General features: G+C 39.5%; 2 protein-coding genes across 6 annotated transcripts in view; one reads left to right on the forward strand and one right to left on the reverse strand.

Moving 5' to 3' along the window:
• Nucleotides 1-27,122, forward strand: part of LOC114047108 (ras-specific guanine nucleotide-releasing factor RalGPS1) — a 490,091-nt gene that overhangs the window by 145,581 nt on the left and 317,388 nt on the right. For all 5 annotated transcript variants that reach the window (XM_027867848.1, XM_027867845.1, XM_027867844.1 and 2 more), the window contains exon 7: nucleotides 11,776-11,902. In XM_027867848.1, coding sequence (XP_027723649.1) covers nucleotides 11,776-11,902 — 127 coding nt within the window. The remainder of the gene's footprint in view (nucleotides 1-11,775; nucleotides 11,903-27,122) is intronic.
• The window catches only part of LOC114047110 (angiopoietin-related protein 2), a 57,592-nt gene continuing 55,189 nt past the window's right edge, over nucleotides 24,720-27,122 (reverse strand). Inside the window, exon 5 of the mRNA XM_027867849.1 lies at nucleotides 24,720-26,684. Coding sequence (XP_027723650.1) covers nucleotides 26,485-26,684 — 200 coding nt within the window. The 3' untranslated portion in view covers nucleotides 24,720-26,484. The remainder of the gene's footprint in view (nucleotides 26,685-27,122) is intronic.

Genomic DNA, 27,122 nt, shown 5'->3' on the forward strand with positions numbered 1-27,122 from the left:
ATAACCTCTTGGTGGGGGATGTTATAGAGAGGATTCCAGTTCAGGTATGGGTTGGACTGGAAAAATTCCGAGACAACTTTTTTTTTTTTTTTTTTTTGGCTAGGTAATAGGGTTAAGTGACTTGCCCAGAGTCACACAACTAGTAAATGTTAAATGTCTGAGGCTGGATTTGAGCTCAGGTCCTCCTGACTCCAGGGCTGGTGCTCTATCCACTGCGCCACCTACCTGCCCCTGAGATAACTATTGACTCTGATATTTAGTGACTCAATGAGGAGCATGGACAGAATGCTGGACAGTACATCTCATATTGTTTCCCAGAAGGAAAAAAATCATGTAATTAGAAATGATCTCAAAGGATATCTTCTGTAGCCTCCCACTGAGCGGAATAGCTGACCATGCTATCTACCAAACCGATTTTTTCTATAGTAACTAAGAATATCAACATGTATAGTGGAAGGCAGCGAGAACTAGAGACCCTGGTTTTGACCACCTGAGTGACCTTATGTAAGTTATTTAACATCTCTCAATCTCAGTTTTCTCATTTGGAAAATGAGAGACTTGGACTAGATTCCAGCTCTGAATCTCTGATTGTGCTTACCTGTGAGCCTCCTCATACTTCCTGACTTCTGGAGGCTCAGGTACCTGGGCATCCAGTCCAGGGTACAGGATTTGGTTTGGGTCAACTGGTGAACTAATCTCTACCTCCTTCTTCCCACCGACTAGGTGCCCCAGGGAAAGATCTGGTGGTTTGGCTGGGGATGACAAGGGTGAATTTGGTGTCCTGATAGCTGGGTTTCCACTTTGTTTGTCATTGTCTAATAGGAATGGGGAACCTGAGGCCTTGAGACCACATGTGGCCCTCTAGGTCCTCAAGTGTGGCCTTGAGGCCACAAGTTCCCACTCTACCATCTAAGTTTTTCCCATAAGTAGGCCACATGATCAGAAATCCATGGGTGCTAACCATATACATTTTTATTGGTAATCAGGATGGAGTGAATGGGTGAGTTTCTATTCTAATACTTCTTCCTGGTCTGGAGGGGACCCTGGGCTCTCAGAGTCTATGCCAGCAGAGCACAAGTTATGACCACTCAGCTGTCAAGCTAGTCTTCCTAAACCCTTTGCCATCCCAAAGATTCCTTACCTGGAAGCCCAAGTCCTATCCTAATGTCTTATTTGCAAAAATCTAGGGTCTAATAATCTTAATAAATGTAATATATTGCTCTTATGTCCCAAAATGACAGATACATAGCACTGAAAGAATGTAATATGTGTAGGAGATGGAATATGTGGTAAGTATGAGTAGCTGAATAATCCTGCTCACTCATCACTCCATCCCACCACTTTTACACATATTCATTGTCTTAAATAAGGTCTCTTGCATAAACATTTTCTCTCTCCTCTGGGAAGCTATAATTAAAGGACCTATAATTCCCTTTTTAAGCTTAAACCAAGGCAAAGAGAATGCTCTGACAACATACCTCTGTTAAATCTCTCTCCCTTTTCTCCTGGGGTGCTTTCCCCAAAATCATTTCCTCCATTGTATTTGCCTGTGGTTAACACTATTTATAAGGAGAGAAGAAACATTTAAAACCAAGAAAGGTAAACAGACAACCCCCTTGCTGCCCTCTCCATCCCAATCCTCTTGTCTAGTGAGTAAGGCTTCAGGATCCTAAGAGGACAGTCCCAAGAGAGAATGGAAACTCAGAATCTCTGCCTTGGGCTCTGCAACCTAGTGGGGTTTTAGCAACACAGAATTTGTGTTCTCCAGGGTACTCCAGGAACATGAAGGACCCACACAAGCTCATTCCTCCTCGCCCTTGTGGCGGCTGCTTCTGCTTTCCTCGATTCATTCGCATGGCTCCTCCCAGCCTTCCGTTCTCAAGCTCCCTAGGTCTTCTATACATCTTGATAGGAGCTGGGTTCCTTCTCAATTCTACTAGCTGCTTGGACCCACTCAAACATCTTCTTAGGGCCACCTAGAGATGTGACCAGTCACTTCTTGCCCAATGGTTAGGCCCCCTTTATAAATGAATCAAGGAATTTGTTCACGTTTCATAAAGAATTGAGGTAGTTCCAATTTTTACAATTTGTTTAACGCCTCCTTATTGGCCCCCTAACTTATGAATGGATCCTGATCTTCAGATACTATCTCCCATGCATATGGAAAAACTTGTGAAGTGATAAAGAGCAAGGAAAGCTCATTACCTTCAGAACGATCGACACAGGACAGGCTATTTACAAATAAATTGATATTTTGAAGTATGTGTCACCTCACTGATTTGGATACTTTGAAGTTACAGAAGTAGAGACTATTACTATCTATGCCTTCTCACCCTATACAACTCTTATTCAAGTTCTCCTGGAAATCTTACACAGGGTCTCCATCCTACATGCTGGAGGATGAAGTGGGATGGGGGTACTAGGATGGGAAGGGTAGAGGCTTGCTAAAGATAAATCTCTTCATGTTTCATAGGTACCAGATGGAACATGTGGGCTAGCCATTTGCCATCCCTTACTTTCACTACAATATTTGTCCACCTCCTTTTTTGGACAGACCTCTCACTAATGATTTCCTTTATGTTCACTTGTGGAATAAAAACAAAAACAAATAACAGACAAACAAAAAAAATCCAATACTTTTCAAGTATATAAAGGCAAGATAAGTCAGAAGGGGACACATGGAATTAATCATTATTATTTGATTGAGTTCATCAAATTGAATAAGTAGCTACTTTACACTAAGAGTGATGTAAAATTTAAGTAAGACAGGGTGTCTGCCCTCATGAAGTTAAAAATAAATAGGGGGATGCAGCACTGTTATAATACACAATACAAGTTGCCCCACTTCATTGAAACTTTGGGATACCTTGTATTGCATGATAAATGCTTATAATATAAATGCTATTTTACCCAAGAAAAATTATGTTCAAAACTTGTCCTATAGCCTGTGTCCTGTCATAATGGTGAAACTCTTATTTCTGTAGCAGTTTAAAGTTTATAAGTTGTTTTCCTCCCAACAAGCCTGGGCGGTACATAATGCAAATACTATTATCTCCATTTTACAGATCAGGAGACTGGGGATATGGACAGGCAGTTTTCAGAGGAAGAAATTAAAGCTATTTATAGTCACTTAAAAATACTCTAAATCACTATTGATTAGAGAAATGCAAATTAAAACAGCTCTGAAGTACCACCTCATACCTATCTGATTGGCTAATATGACAGAAAAGGAAAATGATAAATGTTGGAGAAGATGTGAGAAAACTGGAACACTAATGCACTGATGGTGGAGTTGTGAACTGATCCAATCATTCTAGTTAGCAATTTGGAACTATTCCTAAAGGGCTATAAAACTGTGCATACCCTTTGATCCAGCTAGGGACCACCAGGTCTGTATTCAAAATCTTATAAAAGCAAATGTTAAAACTATCTTTACATGTAATTGGGAAAAATACTATTAAGTGCGAGAAAAAGACTCAGTGCTAATTCTACCTTTTACAAGAAGCCTTTTCCAGTTCCTACCTGACCATTGTTAGTGCAGACCTCTAAGTTTACTTCCCATGTACACTGTTTACATTTTTCATGTGCATAATTGTTTTTGTCTTGTCTCTTCTATTAGAATGTGAGGAGGGACCATGTTTTTTGCCTTTCTTTGTATGACCCAGGGCTTAGCACAATGCCTGGTACATATTAAGTGTTTAATAAATGTGTGTTGACTGTGCAGGTCTGTCTGTGTCTCACTTGAGGAATTGTAGAATATGCATGGATTGGTAGTTACGTCTCACTTCTTGCTCAAAGAAAGTCTTGCGGACAGGAGAAAAAAATAATTCACTTTCATGTAGAAGGAAAGAAAAAAAGAGAAAGACAACAAACCAGAGTTCTCCTGAGCCTCTTAAGTCATTTCCTGGGATTAGCAGAGAAACATTTGTAGATAGGTTTTTTTTGACTAGGGCAATTAGGATTGGCAACAGAGGGAAAATTTCCAGTGGCACATTGTAAGATTAAGCAGCCAGAGAATGGTGTCAGTCTCTGAACTTTAGATAATCAGTGCACCAGAGATAGGACTGAGAGCCCTATTTAGAATAAGAAAAGTTTCTGAGTGAGTTGGACTCACCCTTAGAAATAAAATCAGAATTAAATTAAGCAATGCTTGATAATAGTTGAAGTTCAGTGAGGAAGGTACTAAATTGTACCTTATTTCAATGAATCCACAATCTCATTGGTATGGTTACTTTTTCCTGTAGTAGGGACCCAAACCTATCTGTGGCTTCTCATCCTCTGTAGATTCCATTCATGTCTCCTCCATACATCTTCAATAGAGTATTCAACCAAGATTCTGGGAGCCTTTTTCTGATTCTTTTCTTTTCTATTTCTTTTTTTACCATTATTATATATTATTACTGTTTGGACATACCTCTGCAAAACATTTCCCCTATCTAACCCCTTTCCACATTTCATCCATAAACAATTAAATAAATAAATAAATTTTGCATACAGTTAAATATCATTTACTGACCCAGTGATTAACACTCCAGTATCATTTGATCAATTAACATTAATTTGTTTTTACAATGTGATCTTCATTTAGAAAATGTAACAAGAATAAGCTACACCACAGTCTTCCCCTATACCACCTAAGCCCTTGGAAAGAGTGGGCTCAAACATAAAGGTTGCAATAAAACATTCTTCCTGACAAGTTTGCTTCTGAATGTTGCAGAAACACAGAATGAGTTACTCCGTGTTGTTTGGCCTTATCTGTTCTTGCCTGAGCTGGATCCCAAAGGTCATTCATCTAGCTCATCTGCTGGCAAACTCTGGCATGAACTCCTTCGCTAATACTTCTTTACCTATGAGCAGAACAAAGTTGCTGTGTATTCATGATTGTGTGTTAAGTCTGAATGGGAAAAATAGGCTATTGGTGCTGCTACTACCTCTCTCCTCACTCAGAGGCCAATAGCAGACCTTGCCTTGATTACCACCAGGGAAGAAAAGAGATTGAGTAGCTCCTGTGGAAGTCTTTTTTTTAATGCATACTCAGTTCTAGCTCTGCTGCCAATAAAGAAGCCTTTCTTCACCACATAGTCTTCTACTACCCACATACTTTACCCCTCCTCCTGTCCCATATTTCTCATCTGATCCCTCTCTCTAGCTTGTGAGGGAACATAAGACCCTTAACACTTATGGGTCAACTAGCTTGTAGTCTTGTGCCCCTCTAGGGCAGCCCACAGGAGTTTGCTGTTCACCTCCAACTATAGTGAGTCCCTGCCCCAGGACAATCTGCAGTGCCATAATGAACCAGAATTATTCCATTTCCTGTGACTCTGTCCCCCTCCACCTCACTCCCCACCTCCTAACTCCTACCCTGGGCTTTCTCCAGCACTAGCAAGGCACACTAGCCTCCTGATCAGGCTCTCATGTCATGTCTTCCTCCTGTATGCTCTGAAACAAACCTCTTGGGTCCTTATAGGACAAAGCATCGTCACCTGCCATCAAGGTGAATCCCATAGGAAGACATAAACAGTCTAATCAACTGAACCTTTCTCCAACCACTGATACTCTGTATTCCCTCCTCAATGGTTATTACATTCCCTTCACAGCGAGTCTTAACCTCTGGATACCAGTGTACAAACCTGTTCCCCAATCCCAACTCACCTCCTTCACCTATCCACCTCAACCACCTGCTCCCCCTGCCAAGTTCCTGCTCCAAATTGTTCCTTCCATTGTGCCATTTGGCAAATCTTATAATGAACAAATTTCCTTTCATCTTAAAGCTCTTCATTTCTCTTTCCTTCCATGTTGTGGCCTCTCTGAGATCTGGCTCCTCTGGATCTCACCCTTTTCCTTACCAACCTCTCTGCTTCTGGCTACTCTTTCAACCAAATTTATACCTCTAACCAAGTCCTGGTGTCTCTCTTCTGAGGGAAAAGGCAGGAATATGCCTCTCCCCTTCCACGACTTTCACCTTCCTTCCTCAATAAATAAGTTCAGTGCCTGCACCACAGTCTTTCTTCATCATCTCCTGTCTTCATGCTGGGGGACTGTAGTTTTTTATGATTTCTTGAAATAGAGCACTGGAAAACCAGCCCATTGGGATTCAAATAGAGCTATTTGACCATGCTTTAGGTGGCCCTTCTCCTCGCCATAGCCAACCCCTCTATGTGCACACTCGATCCCATTTCCTCCAGCTTTTATAGAGGATTGACATCATCATTGCTATGCTCTTTCATCTTCAGTATTTTCCTATCAACTGGCTCCTTCCCTGCTTCCTACAAACACACTCATTTCAGTCCCATCCTTTAAAAAATATAGCAGTAATATAGAAACTATTTAGAAGAGGGAACCCACGATGGGTACTTTAGAATCTTTCATTCCTTGTGGAATACGGAGATTAAAGAAGTAATGAATAAACATAAGGACTATAAATCAAAGAATTAAAGTCTAGAAAATATGGAAAAGAAAAATAAATTGTAAAGAGAATAAAGGAAGGAAATCCTTTTTTAAAAATGTGCAGAAAGTAAAATTAAAAATAAACGCAACACTGGCCCTGGAGTCAGGGGAACCTGAGTACAAATCCAACTTTAGACACTTGACACTTACTAGCTACATGACCCTGGGTAAGTCACTTAACCCCAATCGCTTTGCCAAAAATAAATAAATAAATAAACAAAACAAATTGAATAGGATGAGAGGAAGAGGAATTTTACTTGATTACTTAATAAAAAAAGAGGGGAAGAATTAGATAACTATGTAAAAGGATGAAACAAAAAGGAATTAATAAACAAATTTATTATTTTCAATAAGTTTTGGGGTAAGAAACATGAGTGGGAAGCTTGAAGGTGAAGGGTGGGAATAGGGGTAACTTGGAGTAAATTAACCTAAAATAACTGAAGAGACAAAGTACTGTATTTACAGAAGGAGAAGGAAAAATCCTTCTTCATAAAAACTTCTTTAAAAACTGGAAAGTAAATTGGAAGAAAGTAGGCTTAGATCAACACCTTATACCACATTCCATGATATATTATAAATGAATACATAACTTTAATATTAAAGATCATACTATGAAAAAAAATTAGAAGAGCAGATTATATACCTTTCACAGCTATGGGGGAGGAGATGTATTCTTAACCAAACAAGGAACACAGGCAATTACAAAAGATAAAATCAACAACTTTTGGTTGCATAAAACTGAAAAGCTTCTGTACAAACCAAATTAATATATGTAGGTTAAAAAGAAAAGTCATCATATAGGAAAACAATTTGTATCACATTTCTCTAATAAAGTTTTGGGTTCCAAGATAAATAAACTATTAAGATATACATATATACATATGTTTGTGTGTATGTGTGTATATATACATATATACATGTGTGTATATATACATATATACATGTGTGTATATATACATATATACATGTGTGTATATATACATATATACATGTGTGTATGGCATTTCTTATAAAAAGAATGACAAGCTTTTAGTGAACATATTGAAGAATGTTCCGAATCATTAATAAGAGAATTGCACTGAAGTTTTACCTCACACACTGCAAATTGGTAGAGACAATAAAAGACAGCAATGGTCATTGTTGGAGGGACTATGGGAAGACAGGCATACTAGTACATTGTTGGTGCAGCTGTGAAAAAGTACAACCATTGTGGAAAGCAATTTGGAGTTAAGCAAATAAAGTGACTAAAACATCCATACCTTTTGGTCCAGAGTTTCCATTACTAGGCTTATACCTCAAGGAGGCCCTTGATAAAAAGGAAGTCCCCATATACACTAATACGTTGGGATAGCAGCACTTTTGTGACAAGAATGAATTGGAAATATAATAAATTCCCATCAATTGAGGCATAGCTAAACAAATTGTCATACATAGACGTAATGGAATATTGTTGTGATAAAAGAAATGATGAATATGATGAATACAGAAAAGCATGAAACAATCTACATAAACTGATGCATAGGGGAATAAATAAAGAAGCAAGATAACCATGATGACAACAATGGAAATGGAAAATGCAACCATAAAAAATAAACTCTGAATATTGTAAAATCACCGAGAACAAGTCAAAAGAAAAGATATGAAAGATACACACATCCTTACCACTTTGCAGAAGTGGGATGTCTACAAGTGAGGTATGTAGCCCATATTTTTCAGACTTTTTCAATGTATTAATCAATTATGCTTATTTTAACCTCTTTTTTGTGTCTTTTATGTTATATCCCACTTAACTTTTTGGGGTCATTTTGTATACATTCTCTTTAATTTTTCCTAACAATTTTATATATCTTATTTTCCCCCAATTACATGTTAAAACAATATTTTTAACATTTTTTAAAAAAGTTTTGAGTTCCAAATTCTAGCAATCTGACATAGTTGATGTATGTGCAATCATGTAAAACATTCCCATATTAGTCATTTTGTATAAATAGGCTCGAACAGAAAGAAAGAACAAAAGAAAGAAAGTGAAAAATAGCTTGTTCAGTCTGTATTCAGACAGTAGCAGTTCTTTCTCTGTAGGCAGAGAGCATGCTTTATCATTAGTCTTTTGGGATTGTCTTGGATCATTGTCTTGCTGAGAATAGCTAAGTCATTCACAGTTCTTCATTATACAATATTGCTGTTACTGTGTACAACATTCTCCTGGTTCTGCTCACTTCACTTTGCATCAATTCATTTAAGTCTTTCTAGGTTTTTCTGAAATCATCTTGCTAGTCATTTCTTTTTTTTTCTCCCTTTCTAAATAAATCTTCTGTTTATTCCCAATTGTATCCTAGCATTCAAGTAAGCAGAATTGGCAAAGATTCAAATGACCATCTATTTTAAAGCATTGTGAGAAACATAGATACATCTAAAGCATTTTAAATCATTGTCAGATACATAGAAACCAAATTTCAATCATACTATTTACAAGGGTGGTAGCCTTCTTTAAAGCATATTTTATTTCTTTTTTTATCACCCCCCCATCACCAGAATTTCTCCCAGTATTCCTCCTCCACACCCTCAGAGAGCCATTCTACATAACAAATGATATTTATTATGGAGGGGAATGGAAAAGGAAAAGAAATCAGCAAAACTGATCAACATATCAACAAAAATCTGTAAATAATGTGCAATGTCCAACTTCCACTGACCTCCCACCTCTGCAACGAAGTTAGGTAGAGTTATCTTTTCAAATCTCTTCTTCGTATCCATTCAAAATGGATCCAAAAAGCCTTGTTTATATGAAATTGGCAGCGGTGCCCTGAAGAATTCCTCCTCTACGAGGAGAACTGAGTGATGAGAGGGACCAGGCAAGAGATGCTGCTTCAGATTGCTCCAGACTTGATGGAAAGGCAAATCTGGAGCCAGGTTTTGTTTTTTTTCATGATCCTCTGCTGAATATGAGTATGTCAGAGGCCTCGTTGACTGCTGAGCAGGTCATGGAGGAAGCTGTCCACTCTTAGGAAGGCAGCATCATATGCACCTTTAAAGCAGACAGGAAACACGGCAATGGGTTGGGCAGTTGGTGCTGCTCTAACTGCTGGTACAAGTCTATCATTTCTACAGGTATCAAGGATAATATACTTTCCTGAGTGAGTTTCATGGTGTTGGTGGTGAAGCAGTAGAGGGTATTGTTGAGTTACTCTAATTGTCTTCTATTTTTTCATTCTCTTGGTTTTGTTTTATGATTTCTTGATTTCTCATAAAGTCACCAGTTTCTGTTTGTTCCATTCTAATTTGTAAGGAAGTGTTTTCTTCAGTGAGCTTTTGGACTTCTTTTTCCATTTGGCTAATTCTGCTTGTTAAGGCATTCTTCTCCTCAATGGTTTTTGGACCTCTTTTGCCATCTGGGTTAGTCAATTTTTTAAGGTGTGATTTAAATTATGTATCCAGGATCTATTTTTCAGGTCAGTTGTTTTTCCGATGAGGTATTTCACATTGTCTTCTATTTTTTCATTCTTCTGGTTTTGTTTTACAATTTCTTTTTGAGTTGCCCTAAGATCCAGGCAGTGACCACCAGCTAGTCATTTTTTATAGCACAATAATATTCTATCACAATCATATACCGCAGTTTGTTTAGTCATTCCCCAATTGATGGGTATCTTCTCTATTTCCAATTCTTAGCCACCATAAAAAGAGATTCTATAAATATTTTTTGGTATAAATAGGTCCTTTCCCCTTTTTTATGTCTTTGGGATATTGATCTAGAAGTGGTATGACTGGATTTTGTCTTTAAAAATATTATTTATTATAGGGGATGGCTCTCTAGGAAGGGGAAGGTCAGGGACACTGGGAAAATTATGGTGATATAACAGCAAACAAAAGTAATCAATAAAAACTTTTTTTAAAAGAAATGTTCCTGGGGCAAGTTGCTATACTGCTATCATTCTTTTATATTTAATGTTCTGTGGTTTGTTACATAGGTGGATAAAATAACTGCTTTCCGTAATTAAGTAAAAGAATTGGAATGTAAATATATCTCTGATAGGCTCACTGAAAGTGTTGGAACAACTTCAGTAGCAAATAAGTTGACAGTGATGAATTGTACCTTATCTTATTTCCATGTAATTTTCAATTCCTTTACTAGGTCTGTTTGTTTTGAAATCTTTTTATTCCTTACAGCCTATAAATTATGTTTATTTGGAATGATTCAGCATTATTAACTATCAATACATATAATTACTCTCTTATCTTTATAAAATCTTGATCTACATGTATATTGAGGACATCCTTGAAGAAAATATGAAGGGAAGTGAGGACCAGAGATAAGTGACTTATATAAGGTCACACAGCTGCTAAGAAGCAGAGCCAGGACTTGAACCTATGTCTTTTCTCTCCAAGTACAGGGCACCTACAGCACTTAAGTCATGGCAACTGAAGTTGTTTATTACATGGACAGAAAAGATCAGAGAACACATAGAAACAAACAATATGTTGTTATTATTTTGTTTATATTTAGATGTTTATTTTTCCTTTTAGCAATTTCAAAATAGTTTGAAGTTTATGACTCAATGTATGATTTTAAAAAAAATTTTATTCATTTCTTTGGTGTTGAGATTTATTAATTTATAATAAAAGTGATTTAAAAATAAGTAAAGCTATTTGAGAATTGATAGGTGGTTGATAGCCTCTGAGAAACTAGAAGGGACCTTAGAGATAATTTAGTCTAATCTCATTTTATTGAGAGCATTTATCTATCTATCTATTTATTTGTTTTATTTGTAGACTCTGAGGGGTGAGGCAAATCTATTTATTTTATTTATAGACTCAGAGGGGTGAGATAACTTTCTGAAGGTCACACAGCCCAGGCAGGAGCCAAACCCAGATCTTCTGAATCAAAGTCCATTTCTGTGGCACAGTCTAGCTAGGTCCCAATTAGTATGAATAATTAATCCTCTGGAATGGTTGCATATTTTGGAATTCATACACTATTCAAAGTTATAATTTTGTAAAATATGATCATTTGTTCCAGCTTGATGGAAATATACAGTGCAAATTCAAATAATGCAACCACTTCATGGGATTCCCTATTCACAATAATTGGGATCTAGCTGTATCTAAGGAAGAGGAAATGCAAGTTAGCCTACCAAGTGTCCCATTTCTGTGTGAAGTATTAATTTATAAAGGAAAAACTTCTTAGTAGTATTCAGGTGTTTTTTTTGGGGGGGGACAAATTGCCATAGAAAATATTTCTTTGTTGCTCTGTGACTTTTGCTTCCTTTTGCCTACTGGCTGTGGTTTTACTCTCTTCATGCTGCTGAATTGTTCTCTCTCTCTTTGCTCTAGCTTTTGAATCGAAAAGACAAGACCACTTTTGAGAAGCTGGATTACTTGATGTCTAAGGAAGATAATTATAAGAGGACTCGGGAATACATCCGAAGTCTGAAGATGGTCCCCAGTATTCCCTATTTAGGTAGGTGGCTAGGAATAGACTCTTCTTGCTTGGAGAAACATGTTCAGATTTCTGTGAAATGTCTTGTAGTTTCTGATTCTCAAATTGGCAAGTACTCTATCATGAATGTGCAAGATGAATAAGACCATGGACTAGCTGAACTTCTTCCTCAGGAAAAGCGAGGCTGCTGATATGGTTCAAATTATAGTCCTGCTGGGATTAGGCTTTGGGAGGTCCTTTCTCTGTACTGGGCTTGGAAATAAAATGCCATTTTGTGAAATGAAGTGCAAGAGGAAAAGTGTGATCCAGGTTTGAATTATGACTTTGCCATGTACCAACTGTGCAACTCTCAGCAAGTCACATTCCCTTTGTGGGTTTTTCAGCTATAAAGTAATGAAGTTGGACTCATAATCTCTCAATTCCTTTCTAGTGTTTACATTTTGTGATTCTATAATATGGACTCCCACTCCTTCCATGCCTGCCCCCAGAGCTCCTGGGAAGTTAGACTTTTCATTGTCACTTGGAAGACGAAACTTTGTTGTTCAAATTAATTCAGCAAATAATTATCAGGCATCTACTGTATGCAAGACACTATGCTAACATCTGGAAATATATATATATATATATATATATATGTAAACATCTGCACACATATATATGTATATAAAGATAAAGATATGTGTGTGTGTATAGATACATGTCTGGATACTGAAACAAAAATGAAACAGGTCTTACCCTAAGGGTTATAGTCTATTGAGGATATATAATATGCACATGAATATGTAAATATAAAGTATTTCAAAGAGAAAATGCTAATGACTTTGAGGAACAGCAAAGGTCTCTTGTAGGAGCTGATACTTGAACTGTGCTTTGAAGGAAGCTAAGAGACAGAGGAAGGAAGGAATGTTTTCTGGGTATGGGGAGAGGGGAACAGAACTCTTGTGCAAAGGCCCAGAAATGGAGATGGAATGTCATGGACAAGGGAGCAGCTATCAGGGCATTTTGACTGAAACAGAAAATATGTGTGGGGAACAATTTGAAAGTAGACTGCAAAGGTTGGTGAGAGCAAGACTGTAAAGGGCTTTAAATGTCAGGCTAAGGATTTTGTATTTTATCCTAGAAGAAAGAGAGCTAGAGAAGATTTCTGAGTAGTAGAGCAACACAGTCATAATCGGTATTTTAGAATGATCAATTTGGCAATTGTTTAAATAATCAATTAGAGGTGGAAGGAGCTGGAGGCAAAGAAACCAATTAAGAAATCATTGCAATGATCCTGGTGGGAAGTGATGAGGCTTGAATTTAGGGTAGGGGATTGGTGAGTAGAGAGAAGAGTACAGATGCCATAGATGTCATGAAGGTAGAATCGGTAAGAACTTGCAGCTGATTGATTAGAGAAATGGCAGGGGGGGAGGATGGCACAGGACAGAAATCAAGGGATAGGGTAGAGTAAAGGATGACTCTAAGTCATCAAAGGATGACTTTGAGTGACTGGAAGAATGGTGGTGCTTTTGACAGAAAAGGATTTGGGAAAAAGTATAATGACTTCTGTCTTGAATCTGTTGATTTTGAGATTCTTCCAGGACATCCAGTGAGCAGTTGGCAACTTGGGCTGGAGTTCAGTAGAGAGACTACTGATGAATTTGAGAGTCTTCTACATAGGGATGATCATTGAAGCCATGAGATCATCAATAGAATGTGGAGAGAAGAGGAGGGAGCCTAGAACAGATCCTTGAGGGATGCCCACACTTTACTTTTGTACTTTTGTTTATAGCTGAGTAGATCTTTCTCATTTGTACTTTCTGAGGCTGTTATTGCTAGGGCTTCTTAGCAGGGAATGAGGGGCAGAGGAAGGGGTTGCCTGAACATGGCCTCAAGGGAAAAAGCCTGAGTGCACAGTTTCCAACTGCAAAAAAAAAAAAAAGAACTAAAAAATGAGGAAAGAGCATTGAACTTGGTGCCACAGGACCTGGAGGTTCTGCTTCTTAACATCTATGTAACTTTAAGCAAGTTACTCTGGGGCTCAGTTTCCTTCTCTGTAAATTAAGGAGCTTGGACTAAGCATCTAGGTGGTACAGTGGATAGAGTGCTGGCCTTGGACTTGAGTTCAAGTCATGCCAAAGACACTTGTTAGTCATGCATCCCTAGGCAAGTTATTTAATCTTTCATAGCCTCAGTGTCCCTAATCTGTAAAATGGGAATAATAGTAGCACTGACCTCACAAGGTTGTTTCAAGGATCAAATGAGATAATATACATGGAGCACTTCACAAACTTTAAAGTGCTCTGTTAATGCTGAGTATCATCATCATCATCATTATTAATAGTGCACTAAGCAATTTCTAAGGTCCTTTCTAACTCTAACACCATTATTACTACTGTTATTAGTAATATTAGCCCATATTCCTATAACGATATAGATCTCATTCCTATAACAGTAATTGTAAAAATAATAATAATAATGTAGCAATTTGAAGCAAAGCTTTTCCTTTACAACTCTGGAAGGTAGAGGTTCTAAAGAGACTTCCAGCTCTAAAATACCACGATTTGTCTTTCCTTAAAGTGACTTCTTTTTCAATCATTTCATTTTGTAGATTTTGAGAAAATTAAATATCCCTGAATCTTAATAACCTGAAATAACAAACAGTAACATCTCCTTTGGCCTAGAAGACACTTCTTGGCATCTGCACTGTCCCATCTGCTAATGTGCTTACAGCTGAAAGGCCTCTTTACTTTCTGTCTTCTCCTGTTTTCAGAGTTTTTAGTTCTATTGGGGGAAGCAACAGGATCTGGTGACCAAAGGTGAAGTCATTCAGTCTGTGGTTTCATCAGGAGGGGAGGCCAAGCTTTCCATGAGCTCGTATAAGGTACAACTGTTCAGCTTCACACTGACTAGTAGAGTAGAGAAGACTCGATAAGAAAGAATGAGAGCCAGACAAACAGGGACCGTGAAATGAGAATATTTTTATGTTTTCTCCTTCTGGGACACCCTTAGGGTAGATGCCTCAATGGCTCCAAAAGCCCATTAAGAATAAATGTTTCCTTGGGGCAGCTAGGTGGCCGCAGTGGGTAGAGCTCTGGCCTTGGAGTCAGGAGAACCTGAGTTCACATCTGGCCTCAGAAATTTGGCACTTACTAGCTGTGTGATCCTGGGCAAGTCACTTAACCCCGATTGCCTCACCAAAAAAAAAAAAAAAAAGAATAAATACTTCCTCAAACAGTTCAGATTAAAGCCCTTCCTTATGTTCCTATCCTGTGCTGTTCTTGTCTTCCCACATATCTCTCATTGATGCATAGTAGATGATCATCCTGTGTCTCTTTTAATATTGTGGGGGTGTGGGAGATCCTTGTGGTACAGTAAATAGAAAGAGGCCTGGCTCAGCAGTCAGAAGGCCTGGGCTCAAACCTCACCTCTAGTGCTACTTGTGTGACCTATGGCAACTCATACCCTCAGGCCTCAGTTTCCTCATCAGTGAAATGGGGTAGAGAATGGGGGTAAGTGGACTCGGAAGCCCCTTGCAGTTTTAGAGCTTTGAGCTGATGATCCCGCCGGATCAGCACTCTCTTGAAGCACAGAATTTCGGAGCTAGACCTGATTTTAGAGCTCATCCTGTCAGCCTCATAGCTAAACAGGAATCCCCTCCCTCTGTAGTCTTCCTGACACAAATGATCAGCTGTCCTCTACTTGAGAAACTCTAGGCGAAGAGAAGCCACCACCTCCTGGGGCAGCCTATTCCTCTTTTGGACAGCTCTTGTGGTTAGGAAGTTTTTCCTTAACATTGAGCCAAAATCTGTCTTTCTTCAGCTTCTACCTATTGCTCCTAAGGCTGCCCTGTGGGTCCAAGCACGATAACTCAAATCTCTCTTTCTGGCCAGTGCTTAAAAGTTAGGTAAAATGATGTCGACAGGGAGGAACATTCCTGGTGCACTACCCCTTGGTGCACCAGTGGGGCTTCCTCTGTATGGACAACCTGTCCAACTTGGGAGAGTGGTTTCAATAAACTTTTCCTCTTGAAAGAATGTTTCTCCCTCCCACCCCACCTCCCTTGAAAGGATGTGTTTATCTGAAGAGGAGAAGTTACATAATTCCTGGAAAAGCACATTATAGGAAAAAATGCCTGAAACTTGACCATTCCTTTTTCCCTTGGCAGAATTCCCTCTGCTGCTCTTCATTTTCTCTTAAATTATACTTGGGGAGCAGCAACTGGCCTCACTTAGATTTTTCGTGCTGGGTTGGTCAGCCTCACTGGCAGAGTTCAAAAGCTGCTTGAGCTGTAAATTTCTAGGGCTTGTGTTTTGGTCACAATTAAAAAAAAAAAACTTCCATGGAAAGTGCCGGAATAGCAAACTTTCCAAAGGGAATGAGTCTTTTCTTGCCTGTAAGGAAGCTTTCCCATGTTGTGCAGTTGGGAGGGTGTTCCTAGCCCAGGAAGCAAGAGGCTCAGTTCATTTTTCCACATGCTCCAGAGCCCGATGGCTCCACGTTCCTGTGTGCAGGCCACGTGCTGACAATCCTCTTGCAACATAGCTTGAAAAACATGGTAGTGTGGGCACGTTTTAAAAAAAAAACAGACTCCCTTTGTAATTGAGGTATCTTCCAAGTTGCTTCAAGACACTAGAGTCCTTGCAAAAGACTGTTTTGATCATTAATGACTAGTTTCCTCATTCATTCAGCAAGGGTGCATTTAGTACTGCCTATATACAAGGCACTATGGGGGATGAAAAGGTGAAGAAGAAACAATTTCAGTCTTCAAGAAGCTTTTAGTTTTTTAGGGGAACTGATAAGAATAAATGGAGTGAAAATTAGAGTTTCATAAGTGTAGAAGAGGAGTGAAAAGTGCTCTCAGAGCCCATGATGGAGAGATCACTTCCTTCCACCTGGGAGGATCAAAGAAGACTTTGTGGAAGAAGACCTGAGCTGGGTCTTGAAAGACAGGTAGAACCCTGTCTACCCAGAAGGAAAATTATTAGAAAATCACAGACTTTAGAGTAATAGGGGCCTTATTATCATATAGTCTGACACCTTCATTTAATAGATAAGAAAACTGAGACCCAGAGAAGTTAATTGACTTGCTTAAGGTCACAAAGGTTATAAACAGAAGAGCTTGGATTCAGACTCAGCTTCTGTGATTCAAAATCCAAACGACAGGGGATAGATAATAGAAACATTTGGCTAGAGTCTAGTCGGGGAAGGCTAATTATTGAGATAAGAATGGAAACACAATATGGAAGGCCATAAAGTCCAGGATCCAGAGTTTGGACTTCACTCAAAAATTGATGATGGGGAGCCATTGAATGTTTTTGAGTAAAGGAATGACATGATCAGAACTATGAACTGGAAAATTAATCTGGCAGTATTTTAGAATGGTACCAAGTGGGAGAAACTGGAGGCAAGGAGACCTATTAGAAAGTTATTGCAATAGTTCTAAGGAAGAGATAATGAGCTTTCGAGAGAAGATGGGGGTGTAGAAGAATAGAGAGAAAGGGTCAGATATAGGTGATACTACAACAGATTGGGTGTGAGACAAAGGAAAAAGATAAGGATGACTCTGAGGTTGGATTCTTGGTCACTAAGAGGAGGAGAATATGATGATGCCATTGATAAAATAGAGAAGCGTGGTGAAACAATCCCTGATCATTTACTGGAAGGGGAGGTGGGACATATTCTGGATATGCTGTAGCTATAAGGGTTTTTTATTTGTAATTATGGCAAAAATACACAGTCTTCAAGGTCCATCTTCTCACGCACAGGACTATGACTCATGGTGTGATAGGGAAGTAATTAGCATAAGGAGTGGCCTGTTGCTGGTAAAGAGCCTGGTCAGATTCCAGATCCCAAATATCCAACAAGACTTCTGGTCGATTAAGTTTTTAAAAATCTTTATTAATAACTACTGTATGTTGAATGCTAGGAATAAAAAGATGAAAATATACATCCTTTCAGGGAGATTATAGTCTAACAGGGGAACATGGCAATGTTACATCTCTAAGTATAATAGACACAGAGTGTAATAGGGACAAAGGAGAGATCCAGAAAAACGGATTTAGGAAAATTTGAAGAGGAAGAGCTCACTCTCCTCTGGGAAAACAGTTCTGAAACTTCTTGGTGTCAAGACTCCTTTGCTCTCTTTTTTTTTTTTTGAGGTAATTGGGGTCAAGTGACTTGGTCAGAATCACACAGCTAGTATTATGTGTCTGAGGCTGGATTTGAACTCAGGTCCTCCTGACCCCAGGGCCGGTGCTCTTTCTACTGTGCCACCTAGCTGCCCCCTCCTTTGTACTCTTAAAAGATTATGGAAGCTACCCCTCCCCCCCTTCAAAGAGTTTTCGTTTATATATGTAATCTATCATTATTTACTATTATTAGAAATAAAAATATTTTTGTATTATTATGAAAATAGTTTTTACCTCACAGAGCCCCTGAAAGGGTCTTGAGGACCTGCCAGGGTCCCCATACCACAATTTGGGAACTGTTCCTCTGAGAGGATCAATGAAGTCCGAATTGTGGAGATGACACCTCAACTGGGCCATGAAGGAAGAGAAAGATTCAAGATGGAATCTACAGGTTCTGGGCCTTGTCTGTTCTCTGCCAGCTAAGGCAGGTCACTCCTGCTCTTGAACCATTCGCTTACCCTCTGCCTAAGAGTGGTAGAAACTCCGCAGGCCTGGACATGCTACATTGTAGCCATGGCCTTTTAGGCTTTGTTTTCGTTACAAGTTCCTGGATTTCCTTATGACCTGGCTGACTTGTGAGAACTGATAGTAAAGACCAAAATCCCTGCCCTGAGTTCATATTTATCAGCACCCTAGATTGAAATGTTTCTTTGCACTCTGTGGGCAGATCTACCTGCCTCTTAGGAGATTTGTACTCACCCACCTTAGGCCCCAGGCTCATCAGGGCAGCCAACCCTACCTGAGATATTTGATGAAAGCCCGTAAGAACTGTGAGCCATTTCTAACAAATGTCATCCATTCTTCCTCACCTACCTCCACAACCTCTCTAAATCATGTCAGATCAGCCTCACCTTAGCCTGTCTATGGCTGTTCCCTGAACTTCCCCAGGATCGAGAATCACAGGACCTCACTTTTAAGAAAAGTGCTCAGCACAGTCTTCTCCTCATTTCCCACCAACTACACTGCTTTTGGATGTCTTTGGACTTCTCCATCATGCTTCCCTTGCCCAGGAAACTTGATATTTGGAAATCTCATTTTCCTGCAAGATTGAATCTGCCTGTTACTCGCATTTCATCAATAGCCTCTGCCTCTCTGATTGGACCCTGTGACTGGAGGACAGGACCATGGGCTTTGGGGCATCTATTTCAGAAATGGGCGCAACACAGTTTTCCCCCTATTTTCTACTAGCTACAATGTTTTTGGATTTTTTTGACATCTCCATCACCTTCCCTCACCCCAGAACCCCTTACCTCCTCCCCACCCCCACTTTTCTGTTTCCTTTTATCTTTCTCCTTTAGATTGTAAGCCCCTTAAAGGCAGGGACTATCTTTTTATTTTAGCTTGCATTCATATCCCCAGCACTTAGCATAGTGCCTGGTACATAGTAGACACTCAATAAATGTTTATTGACTGACAGACTGAGGAACTGCTTTTGAATTCTGGGTATTCACACTTGCTAACTGTGTAACCATAGGTAGGGCCTTTGCCCTCTTTGGGCCCATTTCTACCTCTTTAAAATGAAGTCATTGAACTAATGACCCAAAATTCCATAATCCAATAGTAAGAGTTTCTTGAGATCTTATGATGATGACAGACTCCCTCCTTTTGGGAAAGGAAATGTGGTTCTCATTCCTGATGGGATGCATTAAACATTTACACTGTGCTAGGTGCTGGAGAGTTTACAACATTTTATTTTGTTTTATTTTTTAATTTTAAATTTTTTTATTTTTAGTTTTCAACATTTACTTCCACAAGATTTTGAGTTCCAAATTTTCACCCCATCTCGCCCCTCCCCCCACCCCAAGATGGCATGCATTCTGAACACCTCTTCCCCTAGTCTGCTTTCCCTACTATCTCTCCCCCCACTTCCCGTTCTATTTTCCTGAAGGTCAGGATAGATTTCTGTACCCCATTTCCTGTATTTATTATTTCCCAGTTGCATGTGAAAACATTTTTTTTAAACATGTGTTTTTTAAACTTTGGGTTCCAAATTTTCTCCCTTCCTCCCTCCCCACCCACCCTCATTGAAAAGGCAAGCAACTCAATATAGATTATATATGTACAGTTATGCAAAACACTTCTGTAGTAGATATGCTGTGAAAAACTAACTCTATTTCCCTTAATCCTATCCCGCCTCCCCATTTATTCTATTCTTTCTTTTGGCCCTGTCCCTCCTCAGAAGCATTTGCTTCTGATTACCCCCTTTCCCAATCTGCCCTTCTCTCTATCATCCCCCTACTCTCTTGTCCCCTTCCCCTCCTATTTTCCTGTAGGGTAAGACAGATTTCCATACCCAATTGAGTGTGTATGTTATACCCTCGTTAAGTCAAATCCTATGAGAATAAGATTCACTCATTTCCTCTCATCTTCCCCCGGTTCCCCTCCACTGTAAGAGCCTTTTCTTTTCTGTTTTTTTTTTTTGTGAGATAATTTACCCTGTTCTACCTTTCCCTTTCTCCTTCTCCTAGTATAATCTTCTCTCACCTCTTAATTTTATTCTCCAGATAGGACCCCTTCATCTTCAACTCACCCTGTGCCCTGTATCTATCCATCTATCTATCTATCTATCTATCTATCTATCTATCTATCTATCTATCTATCTATCCATCTATATATATGTACATACATATAATTTTTTCCCTCCAACTACCCTAATACTGACAAAGGTCTCATGAGTTGCAAATATTATCTTTCCATGCAGGAATGTAAACAGTTCAACCTTAATAAGTCTTTTATGATTTCTCTTTCCTGTTTACTTCTTCATGTTCCACTTGAGTCCTGTATTGGAAAGTCAAATTTTCTATTCAGCTCTGATCTTTTCATCATGAATGCTTGAAAGTCCTCAATTTCACTGAATAACCATTTTTTCCCCTGAAGAATTATACTCAGTTTTGCTGGGTAGGTGATTCTTGGTTGTAATCCTATCTCCTTTGCCCTCCAGAATATTATATTCCATGCCCTGCGGTCCCTTAATGTAGAAGCAGCTAAATCTTGTGTTATCCTGATTGTGTTTCCACAATACTTGAATTATTTCTTTCTGGCTGCTTGTAATATTTTCTCCTTGACCTGGGAACTCTGAAATTTGGCTACAATATTCCTAGGAGTTTTCCTTTGGGGATCTCTTTCAGGGGTGGATTCTTTCAATTTCTATTTTGCCCTCTGGTTCTAAAATATCAGGGCAGTTTTCCTTGATAATTTCTTGAAAGATGATGTCTAGGCTCTTTTTTTGATCATGGCTTTCAGATAGTCCAATAATTTTTAAATTCTCTCTCTTGTATCGATTTTCCAGGTCAGTTGTTTTTCCAATGAGATATTTCACATTGTTTTCTAATTTTTCATTCTTTTGGATTTGTTTTACAATGTCTTGATTTCTCATAAAGTCACTAGCTTCCAATTGCTCTATTCTAATTTTTAAGGAAGTATTTTCTTCAGTAATCTTTTGGACTTCCTTTTCCATTTGTCCAATTTTGCTCTTTAGGGCATTCTTCTCTTCATTGGCTTTTTGGACCTCTTTCGCCATTTGGCTATTTTTTAAGGTGTTATTTTCTTCAGTATTTTTTGGGTCTCCTTTAGCAAGCTGTTAACTTGCTTTTCATGATTTTCTTGCATCACTTATTTCTCTTCCCAGTTTTTCCTCTACTTCTCTTACTTGCTTCTCAAAATCCCTTTTGAGCTCTTCAAAGGCCTGGGACTGATTCATATTTTTCTTGGAAGTTTTGGATGTAGGAGCTTTGACTTTGTTTTCTTCTTCTGGTTGTATGTTTTGATCTTTTTTGTCACCAAAGTAAGATAATATAGTCTGACTGTTTTTGTAATGCTTGCTCATGATCCCAACCAATTACTTGAGTTTTAAACTCTTTGTTATGGTAAGAGTCTGTTTCCAATGTGGAGAATGTACTGTCCCAGGCTTTGGGGGTTTGTACAGCTGTTTTCAGAGATACTTCTAGGGACCTGAAAAGTGTCAGTTCTTCCAAGGTGCTATGATAAGGGGCAAGGTGTTTCCTCTCCATCTCCACAACAAGCTCCACCACGCCAGCGCTCCTCCTTGCCCCAGGACCACCCCTCAGAACTGTGACCCAGATCCAAGCACGGGCAAAGCAAGAGATTCCTGCCTCAGCCCTGGCAAAGAGATCCTTGCAATCCCCCTCTGATCAGCCACTCGATTCCCCCTCAGTCTGTGGGCCAGAAGCTCAGAAGCCAGCCGCTGCCCTCAGGGTGGCTGAGATCTAGCTTCTTCTCTCACCGCAGTAACAGACTTTTCCCACTGACCCTCTAAGTTGTCTTTGGCGTTCGTGGGTTGAGAAGTCTGGAAACTGCTACGGTGCCCGTGATTCAGTCCTCTGAGGCCTGCTCCAGGGTTGCTGCGGCCGGCGCACCCACACCGAACTGTGCTCTTCTCCCAGCCTGGCACGACAGACCTTTCTGATCAGCCATCCAGGTTGTCTTGGGCTGGAAATTTGTTTTACTCTGTTTTTTTTTCTGGGTTCTGCTGCTTTAGAATTTGTTTAGAGTCATTTTTTGTAGGTATTTGGAGGAGTTTGGGGGAGAGCTCTAGCAAGTCACTGCTTTCCCTCCGCCATCTTGACTCTGTCCCCTACATTTTAATAAGACATAGTCCCTCCTGGAATTTACAGTCTAGTACAGGTATATGAAATATAGATAATTTAGTTGAATAAACATTTATTATGGGCCTATTGTTTTAAGAGCCCTATGCTAGGATCTAGGGGAAAAATACAATTTAGATAAGATTTACAGTAACCTGTGTTGATTTAGTGCTTTAAGGTTTATAGGGTACTTTCCTCCCAGCAGTCCTTTGGAATAGGTAGTGTGAACTCTCCATTTTACAGATTAGGAAACTGGAAACTGAGAGAAGCTAAATGACACATGCTTACTGTAAGCATTGGAGCCTGGTCTGGAACCCAGGTCCTAACTCCAAGTCTAGCACTCCAATGTACAACACTGCATATACTTCATGGAGGAGTTGGCATTTGAGCTGACCCAGACTCATTGGCAAGTGAACAAGGTCTTGCACTACTGAGTTATGACATATGGCTTATGAATACACTTGTGTTCAGAAGCTCTGCCATTGTATGAGTCACTTTCTTATGTTATATTTGTGGGGTGTTTGCCATGGCAAACTCTAGATTTAGAGACTTCTGGCAATTCTGTTGGTTCTTGTGTTTCTAGGGCTAATACATCTTTGTATGAGACAAGGGAAGTCATATTGTTTAAGGGCTCAGAATTGACCCTTTTTTGCCACAAGAATGTCTATAACAAGAGGACATCTTGGCCTTGAATTTGGAAGGTCCTTAGAATTCTATTCCTCCACCTTCATGACTTTTCCATCTTCTGGAATCAGGGCTGCATCTTCTTCCAGTTGCCTTCTACCAGGGGACCTCCCTTTCATACCCTCTGGAGGCCTGTTCTCAGTGGGGGGAATTTTAGCAGCCTCCTTAGAGTAATAGTGCCCACCCAATGTGACCCCATTCCAGTATCTCCAGATGTAAAGGCCTTTTTTTTTTACTGACAAATTGTATAGATTTCCATTATTCCTTTAAAAGAAAGGAGAAAAACCTACTATCCATATCACCTGTACAGCTGTTCAGTAGATCTCATTCTTAGGTCCTGAGTATCTTTGGGTGCATGTACATGTCTGCGCCAGAGCTAGAAGGCCTCTTCTAGAGGAGAGTACTTCCTACCTCCACTTTGGCAGCCAAGATACCGATTAGTATTTTCATATGACCTGAGTGGGGGGAGGGGGGAGAGGGGGCAGTCTGAGCAGACTACAAGCTTGATATGAGCCAAAAGTGAATTATCAGCAACGAAAGTGAATTTGGTCTTGGACCCCATTTATAATAGCATAGTGTCCAGTAAAGGGAAATAATAGTTCCACTATATTCTGACCTTATCAAGACATTATCTAGAGTACTATGTTTAGAAGTGGGCATCACATTTTAATAAGGGCATTGATAATCTGGAGAGTATTAAGAAGAAGGTGATTATGATGGTAAGGGGATTGGAAACTTTGACATATGAGGATAGGTTGAAGAAATTGGGGTTGTTTAGTCTGGAGAAGACAAGAGTTTGGGGGCAGGAGATTAGCATGATAGCTTTCAGGTATTGAAAGCGCTACTTATTTTGCTAAAATAGACAGAACTCAGTCGCAATGGGTTGATGAGGAGAGTTACATTTTGATGTGATATAAGGAAACGTTTCCTAGCAATTTCAATGTCTGCAAAATAGAGAGGGCTACCTTGGGAGGAAATGGGCTCTCCCTTGAGAGAGGTCTCCATATGAAGCCACATTTGTTGGGTATGTTATGGTGAAGATTCTTGTCCAGATAGGGATTTGACTGGGGCGGGGGGCTTCTGGTTCCTTTCCACTCTGAGAAGCTGAGATTCTGTGAATAAGCATCTAGAATCCTGGGGCACCTGGACTTGAACAAAGGTACCATGATGCTGCATACCTAGGGAAATTTTTCAGATCATTTTATTGGAAAATTCACACACATCTTGCTTCTTTTAATGGTCACATTTCATCTGAATTAAGGCCAGTAGACCTCCTTTACATTTCTCTCTCACTTCCTGTTTTTATTTGAAGAAGATCTCATAGGTTAAGCATTTGGAAGGACTTTCAAAATAATAAGGCGCCATATGAATACATCAAAATAGCATTTGTGGATTTTTATTGCAGATTTGTGTCATTACAAGGATAATTTGGGAATATATTAAAAACCCTACTTTTTATATATACAACACATGCTACATCAGACATCACTTTAATACACATCATACATTATTTTGAGAAATACTGAGGTATAAGGGGAACAGGCACACACACATGTATGTACAGTATATAATAAGGCATGGGGATCTCACAGATTTATTGTGTGATATTGGTGAACTGCCAAGAGCTTCCCTAATTGTTAGCCCATCATATTATTTCATTTTGCAACATGTACTATGATAACATTAAGCTAGAAAATTACGTCAGCTGGCAAGATTGATAGGGTCAAGGTTCTGTAAGGTAGTTGTGCTCTTCACAAACAAATTGGCAAATTCCATATTGGGTAGGACAGGTAAATTAACTGGATGATATTGTTCTTGATGACATTGCTTTCTCAGAGTAAAGTGATCTTGTATCTAGAGATCAGGCATCAGTGTTTTGTTGGCATCGTCCATTGGTGTTCATGACCTGATGGGTTGGTTTTTGGTCTGGAGCCATTTTCTGGCTTAAATGTCTAGGTGCTGACTGAACTTAGATACAGCACACAGTGAAAGATGTAGGCTGTTATTTGTGTGAAGGCTGAAATGATGTATTGGCCAAAATGTGAATGAAAATTCACTCATGAGCTATGGAGTAGGTGTTAAGATTATAACATTGACTGACTCCTTTCCTGAGCAGAAGCCTGGGCCCCAGCCCACCTCCTGCCCAAGGGCTTAGGAGTCCTAAGACCTCATTCTTAAAGAATTCTTTGACCAGAAGGTACTGCTAAGAGGAGAAGAATGGAGCCTGTATGATTATAAGGAAAGGGGAAATGTAGTTAAGGACAGCAGTAATTATTGAGGAGGAGAAAAGATCTGTGCCTTTTCATGCTGAGAGGAAAATGGAGGAGAAATGGAAGTGCAGAAATGGAAAGAAAGTCCCTGAAACTTGGTTGAATACCAACAGCATGCCTTGACAGAGAAAGCTAGGAACCTGCTGTATCTGAGACATTAATACTAAAGATGATTCCAAGAACCATTGAATCATAGCATCTCAGAGTTGGAAGGGACTTCAGAGGTCATCTAGTGCAATGAGTGTCTTTGAATGGTGGACACACATTCACTTGTTGGACTATTCAAGTGTATCCTTTCTCAATTTGAGATAATGAAGCGTAAATTGAGTTTAATCTCACTGGTAGCCGATTGTTGGTTTGTCAAGTGCTGTACGTTGTTTCAAAGGAGATAGCTTCCTGTGACGAGGATGATTGACCAGTTTGTAGTAGCTCAAACACTTGAGAACTGAAACCATAAGTGCATATGTATGTATACATATACACTTGTGTAACAGTGTATGTTAAAACATACACTTATGTAAAATAAAAATATTCTGCTGTTATGTGTTCCCAGTATTGAGAGCTAATTCCTTAGAAAAACTATCTGCAGTCTTACCCTTTTCCTCTTCTGTCTATAAGAACAGGCTACATTAGTTGCTTCCTGGCATGAAGAAAGGTCTCACGGGCAGAGAATACTGCATCATTTGAATTAAGTTATCTGTGGCAATGGTTTATGAAAATCGGATGCAGCAACAAGTCCTTGCTTCCTTGTAACAAACCTCAAAGACCTGGCATTCCAGGCTGCAGAAGAGATGATTTCTGGGGAGTTTGCTCAGCTTTTGCTCAGGCTGGGTGGTGGCAGATGGGAGTCCAAGGTTGGAAGAGAGAAGCTTCTTTTAGTGGAATGTGTTGGGATTTGGTCTAATCATCATCACCACTTTCTTAAGAGAATAAGACCCTCCTCGGAATTCGGCCCAATAGACTCCATCCTGATAGCGACTTCGATAATGACCTCCTCGGTACCAAACCCCATTGAGATTGGAGTGGGCACAGGCATTGTACCACCAGCCTCCTTTCTGGTAGTGAGCACAATTTCCTGGAGGAAAAGCAGAAAAACAGGTGAGGTTTACCCACAAAGAGGAGTATATTTAGCCTACTTGCCCTCCTCTGTGTATAATGAGGTACACTCTTGAGTTAAATTAGCATAGAGTATTCCTGGCAGAAAGAAAAAAGGCAAATTCTCCTACCCTTACATAAACATGGGGCAGTCTTCCCAGCTTCACAGAGACATGGGAAGATACTCTGGAAATGAGAGGTGGTTTTATTTTTTTCTTGAGGATGAGTGCTAAGAATACAAAAATTAATAATAATCCAAGGAGTTTATAGTCCAATAGTAGGATATGACATGTACACAAGGAAGTGAACTATGAAGGAGAATGTGATGAGACAAAAGAGAGATCCAAACAAAGTGACTCAGGGAAGTCAGAGGAGGTGCCAGCTGGAGAGAGTCAGGTGAGCATTCACAGAATAGGGA

This window comes from Vombatus ursinus, unplaced genomic scaffold, assembly GCF_900497805.2.
Source record: "Vombatus ursinus unplaced genomic scaffold, bare-nosed wombat genome assembly UNPS02014786.1, whole genome shotgun sequence".
NCBI lineage: Eukaryota > Metazoa > Chordata > Mammalia > Diprotodontia > Vombatidae > Vombatus > Vombatus ursinus.